General features: G+C 36.5%; 1 protein-coding gene across 2 annotated transcripts; it reads right to left on the bottom strand.

The window, feature by feature from the left end:
* Positions 1–747: 747 nt before the first annotated feature.
* On the bottom strand, positions 748–17689 carry ENPP4 (ectonucleotide pyrophosphatase/phosphodiesterase 4). 2 transcript variants are annotated; one of them, XM_001363337.5, is made up of 4 exons: positions 17416–17689; positions 9037–9898; positions 6556–6723; positions 748–4163 (listed from the first exon to the last, which is right to left on the bottom strand). In XM_001363337.5, the coding sequence occupies exons 2-4, from the start codon at positions 9872–9874 to the stop codon at positions 3796–3798; spliced, it is 1374 nt and encodes a 457-aa protein (XP_001363374.2). In that variant the 5' UTR covers positions 9875–9898; positions 17416–17689; the 3' UTR covers positions 748–3795. The 2 variants fall into 2 exon arrangements, with proteins under 2 accessions (XP_001363374.2, XP_016286591.1); XM_016431105.2 differs by lacking the exon at positions 17416–17689 and adding an exon at positions 10815–10964.
* Positions 17690–18048: the final 359 nt, after the last annotated feature.

The following is an 18048-nucleotide window of genomic DNA, read 5'->3' as shown; positions in this document are numbered from 1 at the left end:
AGAGATGCAACTCTGTAACTGCTTCAATTGCCAGAGCGACTGAAGACCCAGAAATATCACTGTATCCAGACAGAATCATTCCATATTGAAAATATGTTAATGATTTAAATATGCATTATTATCATCTGCTTTGTTGATGCAACTAAAGACCAAGGGCCCTTTCCATAGAGTGCTATCTCCTATGACAGTGATGGTGAAATTTTTAGAGATGGATGCCAGGTCTCACCCCCTCAGAGACTGAGTGCCATGCCCCCCACACACACACACATGGGGCTGGGTTGTGAATGTCTTCAGGCAAGGTAAAAAGGGGGAGGGGAGCAGCTCTGCAGAGTCTTTCTGGCTTTGTAGAAATGAAAGGGGGGGGGCAATGCATGACTACAGAGAGCACCCTTCCTTCATACCATAAGTTCACCATCAACTGTTCTATAATAATGTGAGATTCAAGAGAGCAGGGACTGTCTTGATCTTCTATTTATATCCCAAACAGGTAACTCAAGAGTCAATACTTAATACTTTTTCATTATTGCAAGGCTTTAAAAGTTTACAAAGTACCTTACCCTCAATATTTGACCATTTTACAGATAAACAAACTGAGGTTTAATGATTAAATGACAGGCCCATGAGCACACTACTATAGCTGAACAAGGACTTGAAACTAGATCTTAATAACTGAAGTCCCATGTTCCTTCAACCACACCACCATTGCCTATTGGTACAGCTTACCCTTAGAATAAACACAGCAGAGAATTTGAGGATAATTTTTATTAGTGAAGTGTTTTTAAAGGCATCTGCAAAAATCTTTCCATAGAAATCCAAATGATAAAGTCAAAATATAAATATTTTACTTAAAACTTAAGGCACTCCACTTTTTAAAGTTCATTTTGTCCCATTTGCTTTATTCACACACAACATTTTATGAGGGAAAAATGGATGAACATTTCAAATCACCCTTTTCCTTTCAACAACCACCTTTATCAAGAAGGGGCAAGTATCTTCTCCAGCCACCACCTCCCTCCATTACCCACACCCTTCCCAGGCCTTCAGTGCTCACCAGATACTGGCAAAAAAAAAGGTCATTCAGAAACCATGAAAAAAACACTTTCAATTCTCCAGTGTCCTAAGGAACTTGATATTCAAGTTCTTATAACAAGCATAGCAGATCCCTGTAGGAAATATCATATGAATGGGTTCAGTTTTTTTGTTGTTCATGGGAATAGCAGAACTATCCCCATTATGTACTAAAGACACCATCTAACAGTTTCACTCTTAATTGAGAAACATTCAAAAATCTATTACCCTTGACTTACTGACATTGTTGAAACTGTTATCTCGTAATATACATTTTATTTTCCAAGTGGTATAAAAAGATTGATATCAGACTTACTAATCAAGCATTTGAAATGCTTACCAAAATGTTATAGCAGTTTTATTTGAAGGTTAATTTTACTAGATATTTATCACCAGTGCAGCTCCTGGTTTATTTTCTAGAGTGGCAGACTAAAGTATTCATATTGTAAATGAACTCAAAGTATAATTTAATAATAAACAACTTTTCATCCCTAGTGCTGTTCTTCTTTGCCCCTAGAAAGACATACATTAACTGTCAAAAACAAAAAAGAATCTAATCATGTTGGGGGATTTACTAGATAAATGCATATTCTTGTTTGAAAATAATTCATTAACAAAGCAAATGTTACATTTACAAAGTTGAGATTTTCATTCATAAAGGAGTCACAAAGACTTTATAAGGATTAACCTACTGATTCACTTTATTTTAAGGGCACTCACTCCAGACAGTCAAATGCCCCAAATTTTAAAGTTCTGAAAACATTTTTCAATTTAGTTCTCCTGGGTTAATTTTGTTCTACAAGTAAGTTTTTCGTCTGAATGCTTACACTAATTCATAAAAATAAACTAATACTCTTTTTATGTTACCTATTCTTCCTGGCCCTATAATTAGAGGAAAATGGGATACAAATATTTGTCAAAAAGGCAAAATAATCTTTGTTTATGCACCCTCAATAGTTAATATTCCCTCTAACCGGCATATACATTAGTCACACAAGTTATTTCTGCAGATGTGGTCTGGGAATTTGTTCTCAAGGCCAAATGACCTAATTAATCAAAGAACTACACTACCGGGAATGGGTCCAGAGTTTACAACACTGCTCAGTTTGATAATTCATAACAATACTGTTATTTCCATCATCACAAATAATAAAAAGTTGATATGTTTAGAAAACAAAATATTTGCAGTGTCATCCAATATTGACTTTCACAAGTTTAGCTATTCAATATTTAACACTACTGACTTTTTAAAGATTGCAACTGCTATTAACCATTTGTCTCAGGTATTTCTCTATGATTACAGCGATAACATTTTCTACTAACTAGTGACTAAGTATGTGTTAACTACCTTATAAAAATCTTAAATTCTCAAGGAACATCAGGAAGTGCCTCCTTTGGATGGAAAAAGGCACTCCTTCACAATAAATCTTAGGCTTTAAGCTAATCAAAATATGAGAGAAGCAATGTCTCCATGATAAACTGAAAATAAAGTCAACAAAGTTATTTGATATACTGAATATCATCACAGTGTAAATATTGTTTATTCTTCAAAGATGACACGTAAATAAGACTAAAAGGTCCTAAATCTCACTCCTAGTTCTTTGAACTATCCAAATGCCTGGAAAGTTGAACTACCAAGAGTGTTAAAAATCTGTGGTGTTCAAAGGAGAGAGAGAACTTCTTAGACCCGATATTCATATATTACCCAGTAATGGGATATCAGATGTTAAAATAAGTAACATAAGAAAGTTAGCAATGGTAACCAAACCAGTGATTTTTAAGTATAGTTTTAATTTATGAGTTACAAAGAGAGGATGGACTAAGTTTAAGTGCAAAAAAGAAAATATTCCTAAAAACTTAAAGCCCACATGGTCATTTGAAAACCTATGGACTTTAGCATTAAGTTGTCTGGTTCTTTCTTTAGGGGAAAAAAATGCCAGGTGCCACATAGACACTAAGTACATTGTTAATCTTGCAGAAAAGGCATTAATAAAATATATATTGTCACACTTATCATACTTCCCCCCCACATTTCTAATTAAGTATAATTCTTCAAAGAGTATGTGTAAGACCTCAGCAGATTAAAATCATAAAATAAATACTTCTCCAACAATGGTAACTAATACACACTGGTTAGGAAAAATTTAACTCAGATTAGAATTCCTAAGAACGACTGCTTTTAAACTGGATCTCTGCTTTCCTATTTCCTAACTCTAGGTCACAGAAAACAGTTCACCATATGTATATACTACTTGAGGGGAAAGGTCTTATTAAAGATTAATACAAAAATATAGAAACTCTTTTCTCCCTGATACATGAATGTGCAAGAATTGCATGAAGAATTTTGTTTCATTTACAAATATAAAAATTCACTAGAGATCTAGATATTTACTGAGATTTAGTATTTGAAAGTGCAACAGGTTGCAAAAAAAAGTGGAATAAATAATTCTGCATAACAGATTTTTCTAGTTAGCAAAAGAGATCACTTTTTGGCTTGTATAGTGAATTTATCTATGTTCAGTCAGAATAGTTTATATTTGCTAACACACCGAAAGATATATAGTAAAACAACTGTTAACATGTTTGGTCTAAATCTTTTGTAATTCTTTGAAAGTGTACCTTTTTTGCTGATATACCATCCAGCATAATTCTCCTAAATTTGATGACTAACTCTGATGACTAATTCAAATGACTGCTTCAAGACACAAAGTCAAAACTTTGCACAGGCTATCCAATCAAAGGATCATCATCATCTTCTTCTTGTAGTTGAAGTCGGGAAAATGGACGTGGAACAGACAGTTTGTTTTTCATGATAATGATGAGGCAGGTCAAAGTAGTTAACACGAGAAGGGCACCAATCACTATTCCGATAGCTTCTGGGAGCTTTATGCACCACTGATCAGCTAATAAACATTTAGTGTTACTAAAGGTTCCATTGTTTGGATGTGGTTTTAATCCCAAGATGTGACACATCATAGGATAAATATCTACAATGTTAATTGTGTTGTGCTTGTAGCCTTTGTGAAAGGCAGGGCCATGGGCAGCCAGGAATGGATGCATGCTTGGCAAAGCATTATCATAACCATGGTCACCTACTGAAAAAAAATAACAAAAACTTATGTTAGCAAACAGATTTTCTTTCTTGGTATCTACCCTCCAACCCAAATTTCCAATACAGGAACAGTATATTTATGCATGAGTTCTGTTAACTAAATCATTTTGCACAGAAATTAAAAAAATTAAGGTTTGGGGGATTATGGTCAAATCAGCCCTCCTTCTCCCATCCCATTGATTCCCTTGAACCACTATTTCTCCCTGTCTTCAATAACATTTCTCTCCTAGGCTGCCCCTAGTCTCTAACACAAGCTCCCTACTACTTCCTCCTGCTACTCATACTCACCAATTCCCCAAAGTTTGCTGCAAAGAGGGAATAAGAAACAATTGGGGGTAATACAAATGAGTATGAGCACAGTAAGAAAGTACAGTGTGAAAAAGCAGAATGCTTAGGTGAGGTCAATGAGATGACAGTAATATAGACTAAGGAGTACAAACAGTAGTTCACTGTCTAAATGTGGACTGCAGACCGAACAAATTCATTTGTCAACAGATATTGCAGGAATATGGTTTCATGACCAGGAATGTCAATTGATTTAGCAAACCTTGCTTCACACATAATGCAACTTTCTATAAAAATTTCAGAAAGATACAAGTAAAACTTATAAACCTCTTGAGAAAAGACATTAAGCCATGACATATCAATAACAATTAAATATTTAAATTTAGTTAATTTAATTAAATAAGTAAAATCAATAACCATTAAAAATGATACACCAGGGCTGTGATGGTGAGCCTATGGCATGGGTGCCAAAGATGGCACTCAGAGATCTCTCTGGGCATGCTCCCCTCCTCCTCTCCAATGTACCTCCCTGCTCTTCTGCCCAACAGCCCAGTAGAAGTGCTTACTCCCCTGAGTCCAGGCCACTCCCTTTCACCCTCACCCCTTCTCTCTCCCCAGTCTGGAGGGAGATGAGTAGAAGGGGAGAGAGGGGTGTGCCCATGGGTGGGACAGAGCATTCAGACTACTGGGGGCAGGGCACTACACAAGGTGTCTAAAAGGTTTACACATCACTGCACTTGGGTACATAGTAACAGTCTAAAAGAAATATTGGTTTAATTAGATGAAAATTAGTATGTCTTTTCAGGCATTGCAAAATGTTAGCTCATACATAATATGTAGTAAAAATCCTTTAGCTATGTGGCATTGTCTACACAAACAGGATGATTATACTTGTTTGTATAAAATATCTAATATATTTAAAACTAAATCAAATTCACTTTTAACATTTAAGTGATCACTGATGCAATATATCCCAGGACCAGATGTTCTTAAACTATGTTAGTTTTAACACAATTTTCATTGTTCCATGTCCAACAATTGTGAATTTTCAATAGGCTATTTTGAACTCAAGATCACTTTATGATAACGCAGGTTTTTTGGGAAATCTTATGATACACTGAGTTATGGTCAGCATAAAAATAATATTTTTAGTAATGACATCTGAATTTTAGATTTAAGTCCTACATACACAAAGAATTTTTTCAGATATTTTCAGGTTATCCACAATGTAATAGTAACTATTTCTGATGGAAATCTATGTTTTAAGAAGTACCTCCCTCCTTTCACTCTAGTATGAACCTAAAACTATAGATTACTACCATACACTGTCAAAGAGAGTTGACCTATCAGTTGATTATGATAAGGTTTTTGGCTTTTTTTGTTACAAAAGGTATATCCAGAAATGACAGGGACATCTTAAAAAAAGAAAAAGTATGCTTCCAAAAAATTAAATAAAATGGGAAGGGCAGATCTACAGGAAGAAAGTTAACAAGCACTTTCATGGAGGACTATATACATATGGAGGACTGCACTAAACATAATGGAATGATGCTGAGAATAAGCATCACAAGTACATTTAGAAATAAACTTTTGTACTATGCTATAATAGAGTGGTATTATCCAGACTACTCAGGTCCACTGGATTATATGATCTTACATGAATGAAATGGCCCCACACTATCATACTCTGAGTTCACATATCTGTTTTTAATATCTTCTGTCTCCTCCCTCAGTGAAAAGGTATTATTATTTCTTGCTTCTCTCCTTTTGTGTCCAACTTCTACCAGTCACCCTCCCTTCAATTTCTAATTTGCTGTATTTAATCTGTGAAAAGTAAACTTGTTTTTTTTGTTGTTGTTGTTTTGAATGTATACAAAGTAGCATTAAAAAAAAGATCTCAAACGTAGACTGAATGTGACATCTATTGAAGCAGATTTAGGGAGCTAGAAGGTACCTCAGAATGAATGTCATAATTATAAAACATCTGGCAAAATCCTATCAATTCTAAATGTGAGATATGTCTCAAATAAGTAGCAATAGTACAGAACCACTTTTACATCTGGCCCCAAGCCAGCAGAAAAAGCACTTACATTTAAATGATTCATCAAACATAATTGTCCAGCCTTCATCAGCAACCAAAAGAATTGGCTGAATTCGTCCATTGTGCTGGTAATGAAATCTTCCTGGAATATCATCTTTAAGATAGACTTTCATGTGAGGATTGCATTTTTCTAGCTTTTTAAAAACATCTGTTTGATCTGGGAGGAAAAGAAAAAAAAGATGACAAATTAGTAAATGAATATACTGCAAAGGAAAAACATGGTAAGGATTAAAGAAATAATCTAGTTATTTTTGTTATTTTGTAGACTTATCCTAATACTTTTCTGAAACTATTAACACTCAATTAATTTCTTTGCTAATTCTCTGGGGTTTTCTAAATCATCATGTCATCTACAACAAGAACAAGTTCATCTCCTTTCTGTCAATATTTACATAGTTTTAATTTCTCCTATTTTACTGTTACTACTAGCATTTCTTGAATATGCCAAATAGTGGCATTTTTGCATTATGCCCACATTTACTAGGATTGCTTAAAAATGCTAACTTGGTTTTAGGTTTATACTACTAGCATATTAAACAAATCCCTATATACCTATGACTTTTAGCATTATTAAGTGTTACATTTAATCAAAGTGGGATTTTTTTATATCTGATACAATCATGTAGCTATTTTTAATATGATTAACTATGCTTAATGCTTTCCTAGGTTGAAAGCTTAACCAGCATAGATCTAATGAGATTTATTTAACACTGTCATTTTGATTTCCAATATTGCTCTATAAGATTTTATGTCCAAGTTTTTTTCTCATTCCTTTGTCTAATAGACATAGAAATATACTTTACATTCCTTGTCCTAGAGCAGTTCCTAAAATTGGAATAATTAAGATAAAGAATATAAGTTTTTTCCTATCTAGTAAACAAACTTGACTCCAATCAAGTATTTCTGAGGATGGGAGTGAGGATGTGACTATGTCCTTCATTTCCCCATTGGGATGAATGATGAAAGTCAATCTTTACCAGACCTAACTTGATTTCTTCATCTAGATCAGCAAAAATATTGGAATCATGTGATTTTTCCTCATCATCATAAGGGGATCTGGGAGAGATAGGAAAATATTAGTCCACCTCATTAGATATCTACCAATTAGAGATGTCTTGGCCTGCCTAGGGAAGGAGTTAATTCTGAGCTTTCAAAATTGTACTTAAATGACTCAAGGCTGAATGAATTGTGTTTGGTTACTGAGAGATATCATGGACCAATATTAAATTTACTGGTTATTGGGTAGCCTAATCAATAAATTTGTTTTTCTTATCCAGAACCCAGTCTCTTGAAATTTTTACTTGTCATTCTAACTTGGTTATAAGGAATTATACATAGATTTTATATATATATATGTGTGTATGTATGTATGTATAGAGAGAGAGAAAGAGAGAGAGGAGGGCGGTCTTCAAGGTAGGATTTTATTTAATTTTTACATCAATATTTATTGGTGATATTGGTCCTATGTTCTCTTTCTCCAATTTATCTCTTGGCTTATAAGGTATTAGGGTCATACGTTTTTTCTTTTAAAAAAGTGATAGAACATTTTCAATTACTGATAATAATTTTTGTAGTAAGGAGCTTTCATTATTGGATGGAATTCATTTGTACATCTGTTTAGACCAGAGTTCTTATTTTCCCCTTTTAGTATTTCATTTGTACCTTGTTCAATTTTATGTTCTAAAATTGGTAAGAAAACTACTTCTTATTTTGATATTTGGGATCTTTTATGAATTTGTTTCCATAAGCATACTTCTCCTTTAAATTCTTCATTCACAACATATGATTGTATATAATAGATGTTGATAATTCTTTTTTTCCTTTTCTGTTCATGATGAATTCATCTAAATCGACTTTAAAGGAAAAAAGTATTGTACCTGGAATTTGAATTTCTCTCCTATAAGCAGAGTTTCTGATATATTAATATTTTAAAAATAATTTCCAAACCACAAATATCATCTAAGTCATCTATGTTTCTTAATAGACATAAGAATTGTGTGATCATGCTAGGTCACTTTAATGCTAGAATTAATGACATTTTACTGACTATGAATTATCTATAGCAATTCTTAAAAATACTTTCCCCATATATTAGTTTCTGCCAGATTAAATGGCAAATCAATTTTTAAGATTACTTAAAAAGGAAATCTAATTAGGCAGTAAACATAAAAAGGTGTATTCTAAAACTAAAATAAATGTCTTTTAAAGGAATGTCTCTACTTCAATGATAAGGATCATTAAGGCATAATTATAGAAGTAAAATAGTCACCTTGAAAATATATGCAGTTACTTAAACATGCAAGCCAAACTTTTTATACCCCTTTTTTACTGTAAGGCTATAGATCTACCTAAAGTAAAGACATATTTGCTAAAAACCAATAAAACATCTTTTTTACATTCTTCCCCCTAAATCAATATAATAATGACTTCTCCTTTTGTATATACATATACATAAACAATATATACATACTTTCTTTAGGCAATATTGCAGCAACAGGAGTTGTGTCTACTATACTGTAGTTTGAGCGATCGATGCAGGGATCCAATTTTATCAATTTATCCTTAGAACACTGTGTCATCCCATGATCACTTGTAATGATGACATTAAGGTCTTCCCACAATCCCAATGTCTTAAGTTTACTGACAAGGCAGCCAATGTGGTTATCTACTTCTTTCAATACAGCACTCATTTTCTCTTTATCCTCAGGTCCATATTTGTGTCCACTTGCATCTGGTTCTTCCCAATAGAGTGTTGCAAAGGTAACCAGAGGATCTGAGCTGTTCAGCCATTTAGTAATATTGCCTAATCTCTCATCAAATGTTACTGAAGGATTATAATTCATAAAATAGGCAGGAGTTGTATTGTGGATAGCCACATCAGTACCAGGCCACATTGCAGCAGCACTTGTTTTGTTTTCCTCAAGCTGATTGGTTACCCAAATGGGGGTTGCTTCATTCCACCAAAAAGGATCTTTGTCTTTAGATTCTGAAAAAATTTTCTGTGTGTCTGCATCAAACATTGAGTTAGCCACAATGCCATGGTTTTCTTCATACAGGCCTGTCACTATGCTGTAGTGATTTGGAAATGTTTTTGTGATAAAAACGTTCTTAACATGTTCCACCAAAACACCTTCTTCAATAAAATTACGAAGATGAGGAAGTTCATACTTCTTTAGATAGTCAGCCCTGAAGCCATCAAAGGATACTAAGAGTAACCTGGGCATCAAATTATATGTAGAATTACCTCTACAATTAGTTATAATTCCAGAAAATAGAAGTGTCAATACTAACTTCATTGTGGACACCATTCCAAAACGTAATAGCCAATCTTCCTAGAAATATAAAAATATTCAGTTCATCAATTGATTTATTTTAAGTTTAAAATTATTGAAGATATTTCAACTAAATGAAATTATTTACATTTAGCAATAGTAGTTAGAAAAAGAAATACTATGCTTTCATTAACAATTTCACTCCTTTTCCACCTTCATCTTTTAAAGAAAAAGGCCTTACTTTTCCTTGTGCCACCCCATTCCTCTATGTTTTGGTACCTGGTTGCCCCAGTTTATCTGCAGCTGTTAGGAGGAGCTGCTCTGAAGACTTGATAAAAACAGATGACATATAAATGACATTAACTGCTCTTATTTAGTTTGCTAAAGGTTTATGGGGTTTGGGGTAAGGAAAATACATTACTGGTTTAAATTATTCTGTCCTATGGGTTCCACTTCATCCATGGAAGGCTCACTTTGAAGTCAGAGGAAATAGAGGCAGATGAGTAAATATTGTATTAAAAGATTCTCTTCCTCTCAGGAAAACATTGTACACAGTAACAACAACATTGTAGAAAGATTAACTGTGACAGAGTTAGCTATTATTGGCAATACTATGATCCAGGACAATTCTGAGGGACTCATGACAAAGAATGCTATCCACCCTCCAGAAAAAGAACTGTTGGGGTCAGAATGCAGAAGAAAATAGACAATTTTTCAACTGTTTGTTTGGGTTTATGTTTTGGGGCCTGGGTTTTATAAGATTACTCACTTATAAAAATGAACAATATGGAAATTTAAAAAGTAAAGAATTCTCCTCATCCAATTATTTTCTCCTAAACCAGCTCCTAAATTTGCTTACTATAGTTTACCACAGGTAGACTTAAGGAGTTTTACTGTGTTTGAGGTGGGCATAATATCCTTAAGAAAACGTATCTAAAATTTTCCATATTAACATGAACCATCTTCCTCTACTCACTCTCTCTCAGCTCTTCCATCATTGTCAATGACACATTTATCCTCCCTTTCCCTCAGGCTTACTTCAGAGTTAACTTTACTCCCTTTATTTAGGCAGTTATTAACTTGTTAATCCTTCCTCTTAGGAGTTGAGTCTTCTTCCTTTCCATTTCTTTGAAAGGTATTGTTTAAATAGAACATTAGTAACATAACTTCTGTCCCTACTCCTGCCCATGAATCTCCTAAAATAAATCTCTTAAACATTATTATTCCTGATACATTCAGAGTTTATAGATTTTGACCTGAAAAGGGTCCATGGAGACCATTAAATTCAACTCTCTCAGTTTATAGATAAGAATGAAGACTTAAAAAGATTAAATGACTTACCCAGGGTCACACAGCTAGCAATAGGTAGAAAAGGCCTTGTCTTTTTCACAAACCTTCAGTGGTGCTCCTACCTTTTTGATCAATTCTAGTATTCCTTGGTCTAGCTTTGATGGCACATAGTCATCTTAATCATCACAACCACCATCTCACATGTTTAGAACACCAGATGGGTTATAAGGCACTCTGAGGTATCTAGTATACCAATTACAATTCCCTTTACAGATGAAAAAATTGAGGCTCTGAGAAACTGAGTGATTTGACTATAACCATAGTGGCAAACCTCTGGCATATCAGAGGGGGCACTTGGAGCCCTACAATGGGCATGCACACTGTTGCCCCAGCACAAGGTTCCCCAGAGTTCATTGCCAGAGGGACAGGGAGCCATGCTACTCCCCTCCCCCTCTCCACATGCTCCTGGGAATATTTCTCCCATCACCTTCCCTTCTAAAAGGTTCGTCATCAGTGGTCTATGATCACACAGCTAACTCAAGTATCTAAGGCAAAATCCAATTTACATGTCCTGGCACCCGATTCAACATTTACTCTACTACCACATGGTCCCTTCTCATCATTTGTACCCTACCACTACCCCTTCTTCTACATGCTCTGCCCAGCTCAAATTACTTATTAACCACATCTATAGCTTTTTCCTCATGCCATTCCTCAAAGAGGAAATGTCTGTTTTCCAATCCCTGCCACCCATCTTTACCCACTTTCCTATGCCACTCTCTAGTACTTTCCCCTCAGCTATATATTTGTATGTGTATATATATACATATACACACATATATGTAGGTGTACACATTTAGAGAGAGTTCAATATTAAAACATGTTTAAATTCTGTATTTCTCTTGCATCCCAACTGAGACAGTGAATTACTTGGGGGCAGAAGGCTCTACTTTCTACTTCACTCACAGCACCTGGTATAATGCTAAGTACTCAGGTTCTCAATAAAAGCAACTAAATGAATCTCACTCATCCAAATAGGCTTCTCACCATGCTAGAAATGATATTTGAAATTTTGAAAAATAGCACAGATTCTTTTCTGTGAAGATCTTTCAGTTCTGGAAGACTCTGTCCCTCCCATCCCATATTAACCTAAGATGATCTGTTTTTGTATGTGATAAAAATAATTAGCCCACTAGAAAGAACAAGGGTAGCCAAAAACAACAAAACAAAAAACGAACAAGGGTCAATAAAGGCTTCATCACCCACTAGCCATTTCTAATAACTAAAAAAAGGAAGAGGACACAAAGTATTAATACAACACACATATATACCCCACAAAGATTCCTCAATATGAACTATTTAAGCTATGTAACTTACAGAGAATGAAGAATGAACATGGAATCAGATGACCTTTGTTTAAAGCAAAGATTTTGCTCTTAGTATCATATGTAAAAGGATGGTATGTATAGGACAAGATAATGGGTTTTAACCTATAGTTACTGAACTTTTTTTTATACCCTTACCTTCCATCTAAGAATCAACATTTCGTTCCAAGCCAGAAAAGAGTTAAGGGCTGCTAAACAATGGGGATTAAGTGACTTGTCCAGGGTCACACAGCTAAGAAGTATCTGAGGCCTGATTTGAACCCATGATCTCTCATCTCTAGGTCTGGTTCTCAATTCACTGAGCCACCCAGCTGCCCCTATGAACTCGTTTTAAAAAAATATTTTGAAAACTGTATTTCAATCGTTTTCTTTGTAACTTTGTTTTTACTTTATGCATTTAGAAATCATTCTGAATGGGTTCATAAGTTTCATCAGACTGCCCAAAAAGGGTCCATGACACAAAAAGATTTTAAAACTCTTATTTTAAAATTGTTAGAGATGGAAGACTTGTAGTACAGTGATTCTTAACTTTTTTTGTGTCACGGATGCAAGCTACTTAAATTTCTTTAGGAACTATTTATTCTTATAGGAAACCAGTAGGAAATCTATTTTTTAAAATATGACAAAAAATAAAAAGACTGTCATAAATGAGTAAAAAGCAACAGTGTGGCATTTTCATGCCAATGAATGTAAAGCTAATGGCATTTTAGTGGATTTATCTTTCTCTTGGAATACTGCCACCTTCTGGAAATCCACTCTACTGAATTATGAGTGGTAACAAAATCAAGTAATCAATAATATCATAGAGCAGCATTGTAAATAAGTATATTTATAGTAGTATTTTATATTGTTAACACTCCTCCGCTCATTTAAAACATCATAATTTTTAAGTGATAATTATTTGAAGGAATATTTTTATTCGATCAATGTATTTATACTATGGGGGCAGTTAGGTGGCAAAATCAATTGAGTACTGGGCCTGGAGTTAGGAAGTCTCATCTTCCTGAGTTCAAATCTGGCCTCAGATACTTAGTACCTGGTGTGACCCTGGGCAACCCACTTAATCCTAATTGCCTGTTTCCTCACCTGTAAAATGTGCTAGAGAAGTAAATGACAAACCACTCCAGTATCTTTGCCAAGAAAACCCCAAGTGGAGTCACAAGGAGTAGAACATGACTGAAAAGGACTGAAGAAAATTATGCTATTGTAAGAAATCTGAGATTTTGAGCCCTTTTCTTAAAAAAAAGTTGTTTATTAATTCTCATCATGTTAGAGGTTTTAAATGTGCATCAAATATCAGTCAAAGTTTCAGGCCTATTGTACAGCTATAAAAATAAAGCACACAGTTAAAGAAACTTTTAAAGTTCACTTGTTGAAAGCTGCCCAAAAACACAGAAATGGTAATCCAGATGTCACAGTTGAAAGTTATCTACATATATAGTATTCTAGCCTGGTACGCACATGTATTGTCTAAACTAAATCCATACCTTTTTGTCTGTTCTAAAGAGAAAAGAACACTGAATTTAGCAGGAGTCTGAGATGAAGATACTAACTTACGAGGCAGCTGATGGCAAAGTAGATAGGATACTTGGTCTGGAGTCAGGAAAACTGGAGTTCAAATCCATTATCTGACACTTCTATAGTTGTGTGCCCTTGGGCAAGTCATTTAACATGATATTTGCCCTTAGTGATTTCAATAGTAAAATGAAGTTAATAATAGTAACTACCTCCCAGGGTTGTTGTGAAGATGAAATGAGATAATATTTGAAGAAGTTTTTAACACTGCCTGGTTATAAAGCCATGTAAGTACTATATAAATGTTAACAGCTTACTCTTAGTGACTCTAGGCAAGTAACCTGGCCATCTGACTCAATGTGAAGGGACTCCTCAAGTCTGGATCTTTTGAAGAAATTTGGGATACTTGCAGAAGAAAATATATTTTATTATTACTGCCACCAGCTCTCTGATTCTACAAGCACCCTAAATAAAGGCATGATGTAGGTTTACAGAGATATATTTTAAACCCAGCTGACTTTGTCCATTTATTGTGTGTGTGTGTGTATGTGTATGTATAATTTACCACAACGTTATTCCCAGGATGTGTATCACAGGACCAGGTTAGGGACAAAACATAATAATAACAATCTATCTCTCAGGCACATCATAAACTCAAGGTCCTTCACAATAAGTCAAGTGGTGGAGTCACAGAGAGTTATCAAGAAAGTTAGGATTATGACCTAGGATTTCTGACTTGGACAGTGATTTCTTTCTATTACATCACAGACAATAGTATTATAGTGGGCTCTGGTGCAAACAATAGGTGTGAATTCCAAACCACAGGACTTTGTACATAGATATAGATATAACTTTTATTTTTATGACCTGATAGATTTCTGATGTTTTGTTTCATTCTCTGAGTCCCAGACAAACTTTCACAAAAATATTTCCAAGTAGTTTCCCCAAGGATTGGGATATAATTATTTAAGGAGGACAATAAGAGAATTGTCCTCTGGTCTAGAGGAACCTAACTTCCAGTCCTGCCTCTGACACATTCTTATTACCTGACCCTATAAAGTCATTTAAATATTCAGTGCCCCAATTTACTGTCTAATGCCCTAGACTGCAGTGTCACATGTAAATCTGCATTGGTAGAGAGGCATTCTCACTAGGAACATCATAGTGGCAAAATCATAGGACTTGTAAAGACATACAAGATTTTCTAACCTCTATACAAAAAGAAAATTCTGGAAATATAGGCAAAGGTCTACTAATCAATATTACTTCTAGTATTATCTGGCAGCCCAGGCTATATACCACAAGACAACCCTCTTCCAGAAGTCAAAAATATCTACTATGTCCCAGATATTTTTCACTGAAAGTACTACTAGATGGCTCAGTGGATTGAGAGCCAGGCCTAGACAGGAGGTCCTGGGATCAAATTTGGCCTCAGACACTTACTAGCTGTATAATTCTGAGCAAGTCACTTAATCCCCATTGCTTAGCCTTTATCTTTTCTACCTTGGGACCAATACACAATATTGATTCTAAGAGAGAAGGTAAGGTAAGGGATTAAAAAAAAAAAAGACCTAACCCTTTCTGAAGTGGGCAGGATATTCTTAATCGAGAGAAAAGTGTCACTACTCACAATTCACCTGCAATGAAATCTAAAAAAACCTATTAGCTCTATAAGCACCCTTTAATATCTTTAGAATAGGGTTCTTAATTCAAGTGAAAATTTTTAAATGGATTCTGCAAATAAGAATCTCCCTATTTAAAAATATTTACTAACTACATATTGTGTGAGTATCCAGTTTTTTGACAGTTTCTGGTAATGACCTTGTCAGCATGTTAAGAAAAGCAATCTTCTGTTCAAGATAAGAAAGGTAAATTATCCTCTATCAATATTTTAAAAGTTATATGATTCCTATTATTTTAAACTGTTTTTAGATCCCCTAATGTGATTAGAACTTAAATATCTGATGGTATAATTAAGAATTTTCAACTTCGGGTTACTGGAGTTCACACTGGGGTAAGGAAGGCATCCTCTAAAAGCACCAACTCACTGATCCCCATTACCTAAAACATAGTAGGTGCTTAATTAATGCCTATTGACTGACAGGGAAGAGGAGAGAATTATGCGTTTAAAATAAATCCATATAAACAAGCATGAGCCAAGATCATAGAAGTCAGAAGAGGCTTCATTCAACACTTTCGCTTCTTACTACTTTTTCCACATAAGTTTCCACTTTTCCAGACCACATGACTATTTAAAATTGTAAGGAACTTGGTGACTATTTAGCCTAAGTTCATTTCCTTGAATAAAAGTTGTAAATTTAAACTCACAGCAGTTAAATGGCTTCCCCAAGGTCCATCGACCTCTGTTAAAGTTAGGCATTTCTTAATAACCTATTACAGGTCCCTGAAATAACACCTGCCTTAATTTGTGAGTCATTTGCCTTATGCTATTTCACATAACTGATGCCCACACAGGTGTTTAAGGCATCACATACTTTAGTTTAAAAAAATAAAATTCATCCTCAGATAAAAAAAAAAAAAAACCCAACCATCCTATTTCTACTTATTGCGCCCATTTTGTACCATCTCCTCCTAGATGTTATTACTCTCCGAAAGGGGCTGTAACCCTTCCGGGTTCACATACTAAGATTCCTCTTCAGCCCCTCCGCTACTGGGCACCAATCACCCCTGTGGTCCTTGCACTTTCCCCTCCCTCCCCAAAATCATCTGTACCTCCTCTTCCCCAAATATGAGCGTTTTTCCTCCCCTAAAACCCCATTGCCTTTCCCTCTCTCCAGGTCCCTCAACTTTGTTTATGGCCTTTCTATCTCCATTTCCCCTTTATCTAGTACCCCTCTCCCTCTCCTTTCTCCAGCACTCTCCCGCTGTGTCCGGAGTCCTCGCAGCTTCTCCTAGTCCCTCTCTTTCAGCTTCCCTCCCCACCCCCTTTTCTCCATTTCCCTACCCTCATGCTTTCTCTACTCAGCCCCTCTTTCTTCAGCCGCTCCTTCCTCAACCTCCCCCTTAAGTCCCCTCTCCCTCCCCTTCTCCAGACCCGCCGTTCTCCAGTGCCCTCCACAGCCCCTCGCCTCTGGAGTTATTTTCCTCCTGCCCCGTTGCTCCTCCTCCTCTCGGGCTCTCGTCGCTTCTCCAGCTTTCCTCCTCCCTAGTCCGCTACCCGCCCCAGGTCTATCTGACCTCAAATCCTTTACCCGGGGGAGCTGGGAGGTAGTGGTGGTAAGAGTATCTGTTTCCGCACCCCCCGTCCCCAGCGACCAGGCTTTTAGGGTGGGGTGGGAGCGGTTTGGGGGTTGTAAAGGACACACTTCACCCCTCCCTCCAGCTCTCCTGAAAAGGAAACTGGCGGGCGGAGATGCGAGGACTCACCCGCCGCCGCCGCCACCGTCGCAGCCCCGGAGCGCAGAGCCTCGGGACTCCTGGACCCCCGCCGGGAGGTGCCCAGGGAGGCAGGGTGTGCGGTGGTTGGGGTGGTGGCGGTCCCCCACGGCGCCTGCGCAGCTGTGGCAGGCGTCCGGGTCGCGGTTCTAACCGCCCCGAGCAGCCGCCGCCAGGCGCGGAGAGAGGGGGGGTGGTGTCGGGAGCTCGCCTGGCGGTTCTGGCCTGCTGGGGGGAGGAGGAGGGGGATGGGCTGTGTTGGGCGATAATGGAAGAAAGGGTGTGGTGGCGTTTTGTTTGAGACACGCCCTACGATTGGCTGTTGGGGAGAGGGTGGGATGCGACCCGACTTTTGATTGGTCAGTCTTGGGATGCCCCTTGAATACAGGTGGTTAAGGTGGAGTCCTGGTTAGTCGAAGGAATGGAATTATCCTATGTGAGAGGGAGCACGGTTTGTGGGCATTCGGTATAACCCTACTCCCGGAACCAAAAAGTGGAATGGGGTGTGTGTGTGTGGTGGGGGGAGCAGGGTGTGGCTGGAAAGGTCGTGGGAAATAACCTTCCTTTTCTGCCTCTGCTGAATTGAACTGTGCCCTTGCCACAAACGATTCCCTGGAGCATTCA

This window comes from Monodelphis domestica, chromosome 2 (genome assembly GCF_027887165.1).
Source record: "Monodelphis domestica isolate mMonDom1 chromosome 2, mMonDom1.pri, whole genome shotgun sequence".
Classification (NCBI taxonomy): domain Eukaryota; kingdom Metazoa; phylum Chordata; class Mammalia; order Didelphimorphia; family Didelphidae; genus Monodelphis; species Monodelphis domestica.
The sequence above is the reverse complement of the archived record's forward strand: the minus strand, read 5'-3'. Positions and strand labels throughout refer to the sequence as shown.

What these genes read in the sequence shown, in the direction of transcription:
- ENPP4 (XM_001363337.5), bottom strand. Translation starts at nt 9,874, where the DNA reads ATGGTGTCCACAATGAAGTTAGTATTGACACTTCTATTTTCTGGAATT. An exon ending in TGCAATATTGCCTAAAGAAA is followed by an intron (nt 6,724 to 9,036) that starts GTATGTATATAT and finishes TTTTCCTCCCAG; the next exon opens with ATCAAACAGATGTTTTTAAA. An exon ending in GTTTGATGAATCATTTAAAT is followed by an intron (nt 4,164 to 6,555) that starts GTAAGTGCTTTT and finishes ATTTTTTTTCAG; the next exon opens with TAGGTGACCATGGTTATGAT.